Source organism: Cyphomyrmex costatus, unplaced genomic scaffold, assembly GCF_001594065.2.
Source record: "Cyphomyrmex costatus isolate MS0001 unplaced genomic scaffold, Ccosl1.0 scaffold196, whole genome shotgun sequence".
In the NCBI taxonomy this organism is placed as follows: domain Eukaryota; kingdom Metazoa; phylum Arthropoda; class Insecta; order Hymenoptera; family Formicidae; genus Cyphomyrmex; species Cyphomyrmex costatus.
Window position 1 is genome coordinate 176,980 of NW_017275998.1, and position 13,441 is coordinate 190,420.

Here is a 13,441-nt window from a genome sequence, read left to right on the forward strand (position 1 = left end):
TATATATATATATATATATAATATTAGTTTATACTTAGGAATTACATTTTGAAATTAATATTACAAAATTTAAATACTTTACAATATTCAATTTTATTTCCTAAAAAACTTTGTTTTTTTAATTGTGTCGTTATTGTAGCAAATAACGATATTTATTTTTGCGTCAAAGAAAGAAAAAGAAACAGCAGTGACTCAACTGTTTTGCAATTCATTTGATTGCAAAAAGTCATGAAGAATTTTTCGTCAGCGTTAAATTTATTTATGTTAAACGTGCCACATTGTTATTCGGGTATCATTAAACGTCAAGCCATCTTGATTGATAACACGTTATTTTTCACGCTTCCATTTACTTATTCCGATCATTAAATATATATATTTTTACGCGCGGTTTATGGGCTTTCTGCTTACCGACCGAGTTTCTCGAGATTAGTTTCTCAATTCACGGCATGGCAGCGCGATACGTGCGTTTTCCACACGTAAATTGCAAATTTCACCTAGCGATATCATCGGTCACTGTCAGACCGTACCCGTACCGTGAAATTTCAATGTTTAATTTGTTGACGACGTAACGCAGCTTTAGCGAAACGAACGTCTTGGCGAGAGAGAACATCTCGCATGTTATCGGGATAGATGCGGCGGTCGTGGAGTATCATTCGGGGACGTTGCACGTTCATGACCACGGTGTCGTTCAATTAAGCGGGGTAGGAAGGGGTGGGAAGGGCTGTCGTTGGAGGGCTAGGACGCGACGTAATGCGTAGGGTAGGGCGTGCGAGCAAGGGTGGCGAAGGGAGACGGACGATCCGCAACGGTCGCAACGCCGCGAGGGGGTGGTAGGTCGTTGCCCGGTGGGGACGGGACAGGGGGATGACGGCGTGGGGGTGGATAAATATCGACCCTTCCCTCGCGCGTAGACTTTCCGTCTCCCATCCAGACATTCGCCGGCGCGTAGTTACCCCTTTTCTCCACCCTTCCCCTCCTCGATCCGCGCTGTTCATTCTCTCTCCCACTTTTCGCAGGCTGCTAACCTACCGAACGCCCACACGGAGATGGCGAGAGGCAGACTGAGAGAGAGAGAGAGAGAGAGAAGAGAAAGAGATCGTACTATCGCTCGACACCACGAGGTTTCCATGCTACCTTTCCAAGGTCAACGGCTCGGGGGCTCAAAGACCCCGAGAAAAATGATTTTTGCGGCCCTCCCTCTCCTTTTTCGCGAGTAGCGCGAGAAAAACGATCGGTCTGTCAATTCGCGACTGATTATATTCAAAAGTTCAATCGCTCCGACGGACTCCGAGATAAGAATCTGCGCCTTTGGTAAATAACGAAAAAAGACTTTGCTCGCGCGGTCCCAGCGAGTCTCCGAAATATGTATATATTTTTGGTATGATTCAGACCGAGCCGTGTTTTCGCTCGAGGACTTTGAACCTCCGGTCGTCTCGTCTGGCTGAAACCTTCAGGCCGAGACAGTCGAAGGTTGCCCGAGGTTACAGTTCTGCGCCTTTCTATCTCTCTTTCTCGACCTTTTTTTTCATCTGCCTCGATAAAAAAAAAGTGTCTGGTGTATTAATTGGAATTCCGATTGAAAATGGACACCTGAATTTCCTATAGTTGAGTCAATTATAATTCTAGTTGAGATAAATAGAAATCTGATCGATTTGATTAGAATCTTCTGGATCATTCCTTTTCAATCAGACATCTTTTCAGAGTATGAACGATTTCCAATTTTCTTCAAAGTCTCTTAGAAAATCGGCAGTCCCTACACTGAAAAAAAAAGTCTAATAATAACGAAATGATGAAATTTTATGTATATTATATAAAAAATAATTTAACTCGATATAATATAAAATAATATAATAAATAGTATAATAGAAATAATTTTAATATAATAAAAAATAATTTTACTTTCTCAAATATTCAGTAAATATTACTAATGATTGATTGTATTATTATATGTTTGGTAATATACTTACTAAATATTTAGGAAAGCAAAATTAATTTGATTATATTAACCGAATATTTGATTAGCATTATTTCATTTAACATTTAGTAGCTATTGCGTTAAAGTTTCTGAATGTGTACCACTTGAGCTATGTTTTATTATATTCTCTACTTGATATTTATTTGTATGTAATTAGTTGTATTACTGTTAATTGTAAGTTTTATTTTGCAGTACGATTTAGGAAACTCGACAGATTTTATAAAAATATTTCGATTTAATTTTCATAACAAATATGTATAATGATTATAAAATATTTTGCAGTAAATCTCTTTATAAAAATACAAAAATTCATAATAAAATTGCATAATCTTATTATTAGTTACATAAAATGATGGAAAATTTAAATATCTGATTATTTTTAAATACTGCTAACACTCGCAAAACAATTTGTCTTTATTACTTATTTCTCTTTATTATTTATTTCGTATGTTTATTAAATGTTGCTAATTTCAAGTAATAATATAAAATAAGAATGAGAGATATGATTTAGAGTATTTAGATATTTTAGACAACCAATACGCATTCGGCAACTTTTTCCTCTTAAATTCTCTTTTCAGTGTATGGAAATTTTCAAATTTTTCTATAAGACAATTGAAATGCTAATATTTCGGTTGCTCCATAGAATTTCCTTGACCCATGGGAATAAGAAGAATATTCGGTTATTCGAAGAGTATATACCATCATTTAAGTATAAAGCGGATAAAGCAAAAAAAAAAGTTTTGACTCTGTTGCATACCTGTGTTCATAAATCAATTCTAATAAATCAGCCCATAAATCAGTCCCGTCATTCGTCTCGATGTTCATCCAAAAAGGTTCTGGATGTTTGATATAGATAAACTTTCCCCCGAGTGTACAAACGAAGGATACTTCCTGAGCCTGTAGTGCAGTATATCTCGAGTTCTCGTAATCGCGACGGAACAAAATACGGAACAACGAACGGAATTGCGATTCGAACGGATCGGAGACGATTGACAGCGCAAACTTCTTCTCCCCCCGATGTAGGTCACGGGGGTCACGCGGCGTATCCCCCTTCTCGCGCCTATCCTAGACCAGAGTCGGCGAATCTAGGCTGTGGGCAGCGCGCCGGGTGCATATAGGTATCGATCGGTTCACGGCGGTGCTGCAGCTTGGCCTGGTGCACTGGCGAAACTGGGTTACCGCCTCACCTATACACGATACCGCGATTCGCGAATTCGCTCCCCCTTCGTCATCCCCTTCATCTCTCGCCAAGGTGCTGTGCTGCATCACCCTTTCTCTCTTTCACCTTCCACCTTCCCGTGTGCACGCGCCTTTCCGTATCATCCGCCCAACACCCCTGTTAAGTTGGCTCTCCCTCCCCCCCCCCCCCCCCACCAGCGCTAATTCTAATACGTTCTAAAATTAGGTGCTAATTAGATACTAATTAGGTGCTCGATTTGTTTGGCAGAAAATAAAAAAATATGATTGAGGGGAGGGAGTTGGATCAGCATTAAGTTAGAACCCTGATACAAAAAAAAAAGATAAATATATATTGCGTAAATGTAAAATAAATATAGCGGAATGAAATGCTAATTAGGTGTTCCAAGAAAACGATTAAAATATTTCGAAAATATATTATACTTATACATATAGAACTTAGAAACGCCAGTCGAACGATCGGCTCACAGGAGAGAACTGACTTTAAAAAATTATATGCTCCTATGTATTTAGTTTAAAATATTCCTCTTCTTATACACTGCTAAGATATATAATCGTCGAATTAAGTGCTCGTTTAGTTTAAGAGAAATTTGAACCGAAAAGTCGACCTAGCTTACTATAGAATAAAGTGATATTAAAAAATTGGGTGCTTTTACGTATTTAATGTTAAAATATTTCTTTTATAATATTATTTTATGATATCAAGTCGCCGAATTAGGTGTTTGTAATCGCATCTAATTTTTTAGTACTTACTACTTCACTCTTGTAAGCTAGTCGCTCGATCAACTTTTCGGTCAAAATTTTTCCTAAACCGAACAAATCACTTAATTCGGAGACTTGATATCTTTAAATAATATTAAAAAAGAAATATTTTAATATACCAAATTTGTCGGAGCATCTGATTTTTTAAGGTAACCTCTCTTGTGAGCCGATCGTTCGACTGGTGTCTGAATTCTGTATACATTCTGTTTATATACTATATAATAAAATATTTTTGAAATATTGTAATCATTTTCTTGAAGCATATAATTAGCATTTATTCCTGTTTATATTTGTTTTATTTGTTACGCAATAAATACTTTTTTATAGATGAGTCTAACTTAATGTTAAGCCAGTCCCTCTCTTCTCCCAATATTTTGTTTATTTTGTGCCAAACAAATCGAGTATTTAATTTCGCACTTAAACACCTAACTAGCACCTAATTTTGGAATGTGTTAGAACTTATTTATCACTAGTGGAGGGAGGGGGGCCACTTTACGGGAGTACGCCCATGTCGTGTACGTCTTTGCAAATTGTTCGATGACGCGAGTGATATGTCTAATTACGCTTTTTTTTTTCGTTTATGGAAAAATTTGAAAAGTACAAAATAATATAGGACAATCGACTGACGAGATTTTTCTACTTGAATTTCGAATGTTATTTTATATATACACAGAAAAATGTAGACTGTACGCAAATAATAATCACTTATTTTTAGCATTTTAAAAGTTCATACATCCACAAGTCTGTTATAAGTTTATCATAAACAATAAATTATTCAAAGTATATTCTGAATCTTGATAAGTTTAATTATCCTATAATAAGTAGACTACCTCACTCAAGATTATTAAGTTAAAAGAAATTTTATTTGCTTAGTATATAAAGTCTCGTTTCTTTAATAATTTTATAATATTCTTGAAAAGGAAATAAATCTTGTTTTGAGTACATATTAATGAGTTTTCTTAAAACTTGTAACATATTTTAAGATTTTAATCAAGAAAATATTCTTTGTTACATACAATAACAGCTACTTGAAAGAAAATAAATTAAGTAATCTATTCTTAGCAACGAAATGTTGTTTTTCTGTATGTGGGTACGTGATATGAAATAATTGAATGTGTTTCTTACTATTTCTCTATTATATATATATTTTCATTTTTTTTTATTTTTTGTTTTATTTCTCAGATTTTTTTATCTTCCTATATTTACCTCTTGAAATTTTGATTTTTAAAATTTTAAGGAATTTTCTTTTAGTAAAAATTAAAACTTACTTGAATTCTAAAATGTTTAAATATTTGATAAATGTAACGATCTTTTATTTTTTCAGCCAAGTTTTCATCAACAATTACTTCATCAATTTTTATTATAAAACAAAATTCTAGTATCTTCTAAACTACATTTAAAATACAGAGATTTGATAAAATAGATAATTATAAGAATCAATGAATATGCTTCTTTTATGCATCACATACTGAGAAATCTATATTAAAAACAAAATTTCTTCATTGAAAAGCGAGAACATAAAATTAAAGTTTATGAAGTCATCTTAAAGTACATATAGTTTCGAACTTCAGAATCAAAGGATGAAATGGAATCATAATTCTAAATCACCCAATGGAATATGTGTCCAAGTATTAAGCTAAAACTTCAACGAACGCTAACAGATTCATAACTAGTTTTAATTCTTTCTTGATGACTTAATAAACTAGTTTCAGTCTTTGACCTAATTAATTGCTCGTTTATTTGACTTTTCTATCAGTTTCATTATTTTCTAATTTATATTTTATTAAATTCTTAACAAATTTTGTTGTTTCTCTTTATATTTCTTTAAATTCATAAAAGATTTTCTAACACACATTTAAAAAATTCATGAGAAAAATTTGTCATTTATTTTCATGTTTCTAAGAAAACCGTTGGAATTCGATCGTGTAAGATATTTCAAGGTAAATTGCTTTTACCAAACGAGTATAAAAGTGACCTTTGCAGGGAAAGAGAAGACAGGACTATTTACTTTCTAACAGTAGAGGTTCATGTTAAATCAACAATAGCAAGACTACTACTACAATTCTGCAGGAGTTCATTTTGATGTAAATAAGTTTCGTTTGCCTGTCTTATTTTTCAATTTCTTTAAAAGTATTAGTCGTAAAATAACATATTATATATTTTCATATTATACATTTTCATACATATTATAAGGGGCCATGTTTGACGTATTATAGATAATCTTCGATTTTTTTCTTTAGAAAAACTAAAATCTAAGAAGAAAAGAAATTACTATTAAAAATAATATACAAAGGAAAGTAGTAAAAACATATTTTCAATTTCGTATCATAACAATACTCGACGAAATTCTAACAAAAAATTCTTATAAATTACGTTTACATTCTTTTATATATGTCTATCATTTTTTATTAGAATTTTCAGTCCCCAAAATGATATATTATACGTACCATAAATAGGTAATCGTATTTTCTTTGATCGTGTCTTCGGATTATTTACTCGAAATTCTTTACAAGATTCTCTTAAGATAATACAATTTGTATGAATAAATGAAAAAAGATGTAAAATGTCACTCACTTTTTTAAGTTCAAAAAAAGGTAAGCAGGTCCTTGAAAAATTTCTTTTTGACATGTGGACTCTATACGTTTATTGAAAATATATATTATGTTCATTCATATTGTCTTCCATTTGAATTTCCGCATTTACAGCACTTGAAGGGTCTTGTATCTGTATAGGGTCGATCCTAAGCGTATCGTTGTTCATTGTACCTCACTGGGCGCGGTACATAGACTTTACTAGCGTTCCTTTGTGACAATTTGACAGGTATGTACAAATTAGCATCGTCATGCTATTAGAACGATGACGAAATACATTTGCTGTGTAACGGAAGCCTCAACGATCTAAGCTGGATCTTCTTCATGCTTGAATAATATTTTCAATATGAATCCGTATATCCAGTTCTATTAAATATATTTAATTTTAAATATGTTTAACATGTTTCGTAATGAAATGCATACCTTAAGTAATACATATGTTATACAATAAACACACTATGATAGCAAGTGATTTGAGAACCAGAAGGAAGATTTATCGATATTATCTCGATAAACGAGGGCAAAAATGAAACAATTTTTTTAAAATAAATACTGACTAAACTTGGAATTAAATAGAGATTGGGATTTCAGCGAAATATGCAGCATATAATCTTTATTGCTGATACTCTTATTTTTTAATGATTCTATATGTAGAACTGTGCTATCATGATAACGTATGATTGTATTATCTATTATTTGCTACAACGATACAACTAAAAAGCAAAGTTTTTCAGCAGATAAATTTTAATATTGTGAATCATTAAAAAAATTTGGTAATATTAATTTTGAAATGCAATTTTGGTGAAATACTGACTGTAGAGGAATAAAAATGTGTTCTTTTAAAATATATTCTTTATTTTTTTCGTTTTTGTTTTTTATCTACAACAATTAACAATAACGGTTTTTTAATTATGTCGATGTTGTAACAAATGAACGATATACGTTGCACTATTACAGGAATAACAATTTTTAATGGTTGTTTATTTTTTTAAGTTTTCATTTTTTGCAAGCAACTATAAAATTATAATTTTTTAATTATATCACAGCAAATGAGCGATATATGTGGCATTAATAAAGGAATAAAAATGTGCTTTTTTTATTTTATGTTCCCGTATTTTTGCAAGAAGTTAGAAAATGACAATTTTTTTAATTATGTCAGTATTATAACAATACGTTGCATTATATAGACACGTTACACATGTACAATAACTAAAATGAAATAAGAAGTTTTTCTTCGATCAAATAACAAAATATTGCGCAAAGTTTTGCGGCACAAACCATAAAACTTCATATTTAAAGTTTGGGCAGAAACACAGATTTTTGCATAACGCATGAGACATGAGAAAATCAACCACTCTTTTATTTCGAGAAAAGGAAAGAAAGAAACAAAGAACTTCGATTGCTCATTTTTTTATACATTATACGTTATGCAGGATTTCTCTCTCTCTCTCTCTCTCTCTCTCTCTCTCTCTCTCTCTCCCTCCCTCTCTCCCTCTCCCTCTCTCCCTCCTTGCTCAGGTAGTACATATTCGTTTGAAAAACGTTTTTCATAAATGTTTCTTTGAAACGTTTCACAATCAACTTTTGGAAACGTTTCTGATTGGTTAAAGCGTCTATTCGAAAAACGTTAAAGTAAAACTTAAATGTTTTCTGACAAAAAAAAAAAACGTTTAAGACATGGTCAAGATATCCTTTAAGAAACGAAATACGATTTTTTCTTCCGGTATTTGCTTTTTCACCGAATTATTTTAATAATACGTTCACATACCTATACATACGTATCTTTTAAATAAAGTTGAATAAATCATTAAAATAATTTTCTTAAACAATTGATTCAATTTTATTAAAAAAAAATTTTTAGGATACATAAATATATTACTTCATTAATTCCGCGAAAAAGCGAATTTTTTCACGTATAAAGAAAACGTTGGTCTTTTTTTAAATAATATATATATATTTTTATATGTGTAATATAAATTAATGCATTCTAACATATGTATTTATTATTGTATTTTCTGTAATGTCACATAATAAAATGTCGCACAGTTACAAACATCATGTAAATGAAGTATTTGAAAACTTACAGTAATCTTCAAAATTTATGTAATTATATGCGTGCACGCATCCACACGTACATAAATATGTAATATATACACATTCATGTACACATAAAATTTTGAATTAAAAAGTTATAATTCTTGTATTATTGTATCACAAATACGTGAAAAATACGTTTTTAAATTATGGTTTTAAAAACCATAATTTTCAGATAAAACGTATCTTATTGACACTTAACGGTAAAGCGTTGGATACGTTTAGAAAATATAAAACGTACGTGCGCTACCTGGGTAAGTCTCAAGGAATTTATCAATCACAATCAAATGTGTGAGAACAGATTATACCGAGTGAGCCTATTTCCTTAAGCCTTAGTTTCCTCCATCTATTGTGTTCCGGAATCTTAAACTTGTTTCTCAATAAAAGTACCAAGTTTTGGAGAAAAGCGGTGTTTGGGGTGGGCGGAGGAAGGTCCCCCAATCACGTTATTACGTTCCTGCATCTCCTTATTCGCAGAGAAGGTAGATGGCGTTGGGGTCAATACTGGCGATACGTGATTCGTTGGTAGGTCGGTATGGGAAGGGCTCGCCTGCTCTGACTGGCTCCTCAGTTGAACTAAACGCGTCCCTTGGCGAAGGGGTACGCTCGCGTCACCCCGAGTTTACTTGGTTTCATCGAATCTGAACATTCATTCGGTCAACTTCGTAACGGTGTGAATTCACAGTGGAACGAGGAACGCTCTCACGATCGCGCTCTCTTTCTTTCCGTCTATCCGTCAGCAGTTTGCCGGACGTGTGCCGTTCAGGGACATTCCCGTGTATCGTGTGTCGCGAACGTTCAGCCCGCGCCATTATACGTGCGTGTGCGCGCGCTGTGTTGGAGGCAGAGCGGCGGCAGCGCGGTACGTGTGTGAGTGCGCGCTGCACGCGCGAGTAAGAGAGAACGCGTGACGATCGACGCAAAACAAAAAGCGATCGGGCGGAGAATCGTTCTTGCTCTCTCACCGTCTTGATCCTTCCGTTCGAGGCAATTCGCGAAGTACGCATCTCTCCTCGACGTACGCGGAGGGGTTACACACGCTCCTCGGGCTCGTCGCGGAGCGAGAGTTTGGCGCGCTCGGCACTTCTCGGCGCGCGACCGAACGCGCCCGATTGGCCCCGTTGCGGAGGACAACAGGAGCCTCCTCGCCGCCGTCTCCCGATCTCTCTCTGTCTCTCTCTCTCACGGAGGAGAGCGGACGTCTAAAAATTGTCTCTCATTCTCGTTTTCATCGACGACGGAACGGAGCGGCGCGGCGGCGGCGACGGCGACGGCGCTCCGCGTGGCCGGCTCCCGACTTGGATAAAATAAGCCGCGCGTGTCCCGCTCGTCGCGTTTCAACGGCACGCCGCAGTTAGTAGTGTTACTCCGTAGCGCGGGAGTGGGCGAACACACGAACACACATATACACGTAAACGACGAAGGGCGCGCGCAAGAGAGAGAAAGAAGGAGAGAGAGAGAGGAGGGAGAGACGACGCGCCGCGCCGGTCGAGCCTTAAATATCGATTTTGGACGAGCTGCGATAGTCCGCCACCTATGCCGAGTACGCGAGCGACGTGCACGCGCGACGACGGCGACGACGATTCTCCCGTGACAGTCGGCGACGGCCGCGCGACGGTCGCGCGACATCCTCGTAAGGTATTCGTTCCCGCAGGTGTTATATAGAGAAGGTCACGTCAAGTGAGTGATCGCGGACGACTGTGTGAGAGCTCTCGCGCTCTCTCTCTCTCTCTCTCTCTTCCTTTCTCTCTCTCTCCTTCTCCCTAAACCGTAAGATTCCCCGACCACGTGTACGTCTCTTGGTATTAATCCCCCTTCGATGGGGCGACTCTATAGTGAACGACAGTACGGACTCACCGGCGATGCTTGATGCCGCCGCTCGTGAGGGGAAGCGCGACGCGGGCCATCATCCGTCGAGGACGGCGGAGATTTAGGACTACTGACGACGAGCAGCGAGTGGAGTAATAGACGCTCGCGCGGTCACCATGGCGCGCCATTGCCGACGATCGACGAGTTGACGGGTCGTCGCGCGCGACGAGGTGGTGTGCACGTCGAGGAAGGAAGGAAGCAAGCAAGCAAGCAAGCACGGCCGAAACCGTAACGGTCGTGACGCGCGTGTGTGTGTGTGTGTTGTTGTGTGTGCATATGTGTGAAGCGCGCCACCGAGGAGAGGAAGAAGAAGAAGAATCGCCAGCACTTTCACGACAATCCGGCAATTCTCACACGGCGACCTGTGTGCGAGAGGCATCGAGAGAGAAGGCGCGACGACGGATCGCGACGATGCTCGCGAATTCGTTCTATTGCCGCGTTTACCGTTACGTAAATATACCTCGTGGAGCCTCGTCGACGGCGTCGGGTCGTCTCTAACCACCGATCGAGGAAACGGAGGGGAGGGGAGGATCTCAGCCGTGTGGCGAAGGCGAGGGTGAGGCGGCCTGCGTGGCGGAGAGGAGGAGGAGAAGCAAGCAGTAGCAGCAGCGAGAGGAGAGAAGTAGTGCGGAGCGAAGTCGCTCTCGCACGAAGGCAAAGCCTAGCAGCTACCGGGCTGCTCCATCCGGTAGAATGGTTTCGAGATATGGCGTCTCGAAGGAGGGCGCAGTGGGTGTCGCCGTCGGTGCCTTAGGACCCATGCATTGTCTACTGCCGCACTGTGGCGGTCCTCATCATCACCACCCTCTCACGGCGGCGTCGCATCCGCAGAATCCGCAGCCTGGTCACAACCACCATGTGCATCCCGGCCATCAACCGCCGCCGCCGCCGTCACCGAGTCCCCACCTCAATCAACTGGCGCATCCCCAGCTCACCGTCAACATCAGTCATCTCGGCCATCATCATCATCAGCATCACCAGCAGCAACCGCAGCAGCAGCAGCAACCACCGCAGCAGCAGCAGCAAACGCAAATGCCGCCCCAATACCGAGTCGCCGCGAATAGTAAGTAGAAGAGGGAGACGCGCGCGGCGTGCTCGCCCCCACGCCCCGCGGACACAGACGTGTGCGGTCACGGAAATTTTTTTACGTTTCTCTCGATTCTCATCTTTTACTTTCTTCCCGTTAGAATTAACTATTAGACTTGAGATACTTTAAATTTTGGGGGAACACATCTCGCCTTTAACGCGTAAAAAAAAAAATCAACCAATCGCAGCCCTTCGTTTCCCTCCTTTCCATGAAATATAAAAACTCCGATTGGTTGATTTCCGCCGACTTTATGCGTTATGCAAAGCTCTATGCGCTGGTCTTTAATTATCCATCATGGTCGATTATTCTTCTCATGTTCGACTGTGATTGGTCAATTTCTTATGATTTTGTAGGCTTGTTGTGGAAAATTCAATGTCGATTACACCTTACGACGTCTCGACTTGACGTTAATCGATGATAATGCTCGATAGTTAGCGAGTTATAATTATTTAGCCAACAGTCAGATACCACTCTACGTAGTCTGATCGAGAGAAGACTGTACGCTGGATGTGCGCCAAACAGCTGACCGAAAGTCAGTATAAGACGATTCATCGATCTCAAAAGTCGCCTGTCTGCACGTATCGACACCGGATGTTTATTGTTCTGAATCGATTGTGGTTCTCGTCTGTTTCAACTTCCGTCCTCCATAGAATGCCAGATTTATTTACCTTATCTCTTGCAATTGATACTTGTTTTTGCTGAGTATTTTCACTCAGTGTAACATTTTCACTCAAAATTGCTTACACGAGAGATGGTTTAGAATCGAACTTGAAGCCCTCCGCTCGGTAAACTCTTTCCATCTCTAAACTATCCAACACTTTAATTAATGAAGAGAGAGAGAGAGAGCAAGTTAAATGCTAATTTTATTGATTAAAATTGCAATATGAATGCCGTATACTAACAATATCGCTATTAGACTTAAAATTCTCAAACGGTATTGTATTGTTATTTCTACAATATCTACACTTAATTAAAGAAAATACTAAAAAAATGCTAAACAAAATAGGTTCAACTAGTTCAATATGTAAATTAGTCTAAAATATCGTACTTACTTTTTATTCAAAATGGATGAAACTAAAATTGTCGCTTGATATCCTTGAAATTTATCCTTGAGATTTAATATAATTAATAAATATAATTTGACTAATATATTGTAGTTTGGAAGGAATAATGTAATTTAATTTATGACGGTTCTTTGTATCGTGAGAATTGAGTTTGATTATTAGCAAGTGTGTTTTAAAATATTGGCCTGTGTGTACGCGCTGATAACGCGAACAACACCGTGAACGATAACACGGCGCAAAGTGAGACATTCGGATACACAGTTCAAAACATCTCTACCTATACGACGCGTAGTTCGATCTTATTTTAATTCGTGCCATTTGATTCACGCTCTTGCTTGCTTTTGCCTTGCAACGCATCGAATAGCTTCACGTTTGATTTCTGTCGACAGCTCATATCAGGCTACGCATTGAAAATTGAGGGCTGCAAATTGGAGAATAGAATTCGGCCAATCGGATAACTTTAATCCTGGTGCGCTTTATCCTAAATTGAATTCTAATTTGCAGTCTCTCTCAATCACCGTATGTGTGTAGTAGTCCCCGGATACGAACCTATAACGTAGCGCGATTTTTTTTTTTTTGCATGCTCAGATTCGTGCACGAAAGGAACGATTTTGTATATAGTATCTAAAAATTTAGATTTAGATTAGAAAAAAAAATTTTGTTGGATTATCAAAATAATTACGTATAGGAATCCCAAAAAATTTCGACACCTGGCAACCAGTTTAGAGTCCTACATATCTAATTATTTTGGCGGTCCAATAAAATTGCTTTTGGATCTTCAGCCAGTTTTTATACTGCATTT

The 13,441-nt window shown here is 37.7% G+C and overlaps 1 protein-coding gene across 3 annotated transcripts in view; it reads left to right on the forward strand.

The window, feature by feature from the left end:
- Eif4g (eukaryotic translation initiation factor 4 gamma) overlaps positions 1–13,441 on the forward strand; it is a 59,580-nt gene that overhangs the window by 15,895 nt on the left and 30,244 nt on the right. The window contains exon 1 of one of the 3 annotated variants that reach the window (XM_018538737.1): positions 11,182–11,551. The exons of the other annotated variants lie outside the window; for them this stretch is intronic. Within the exon in view, the coding sequence (XP_018394239.1) occupies positions 11,182–11,551 (370 nt within the window). Of the gene's footprint in view, positions 1–11,181; positions 11,552–13,441 lie in introns of those variants that run through there. 3 annotated transcript variants of the gene reach the window in all.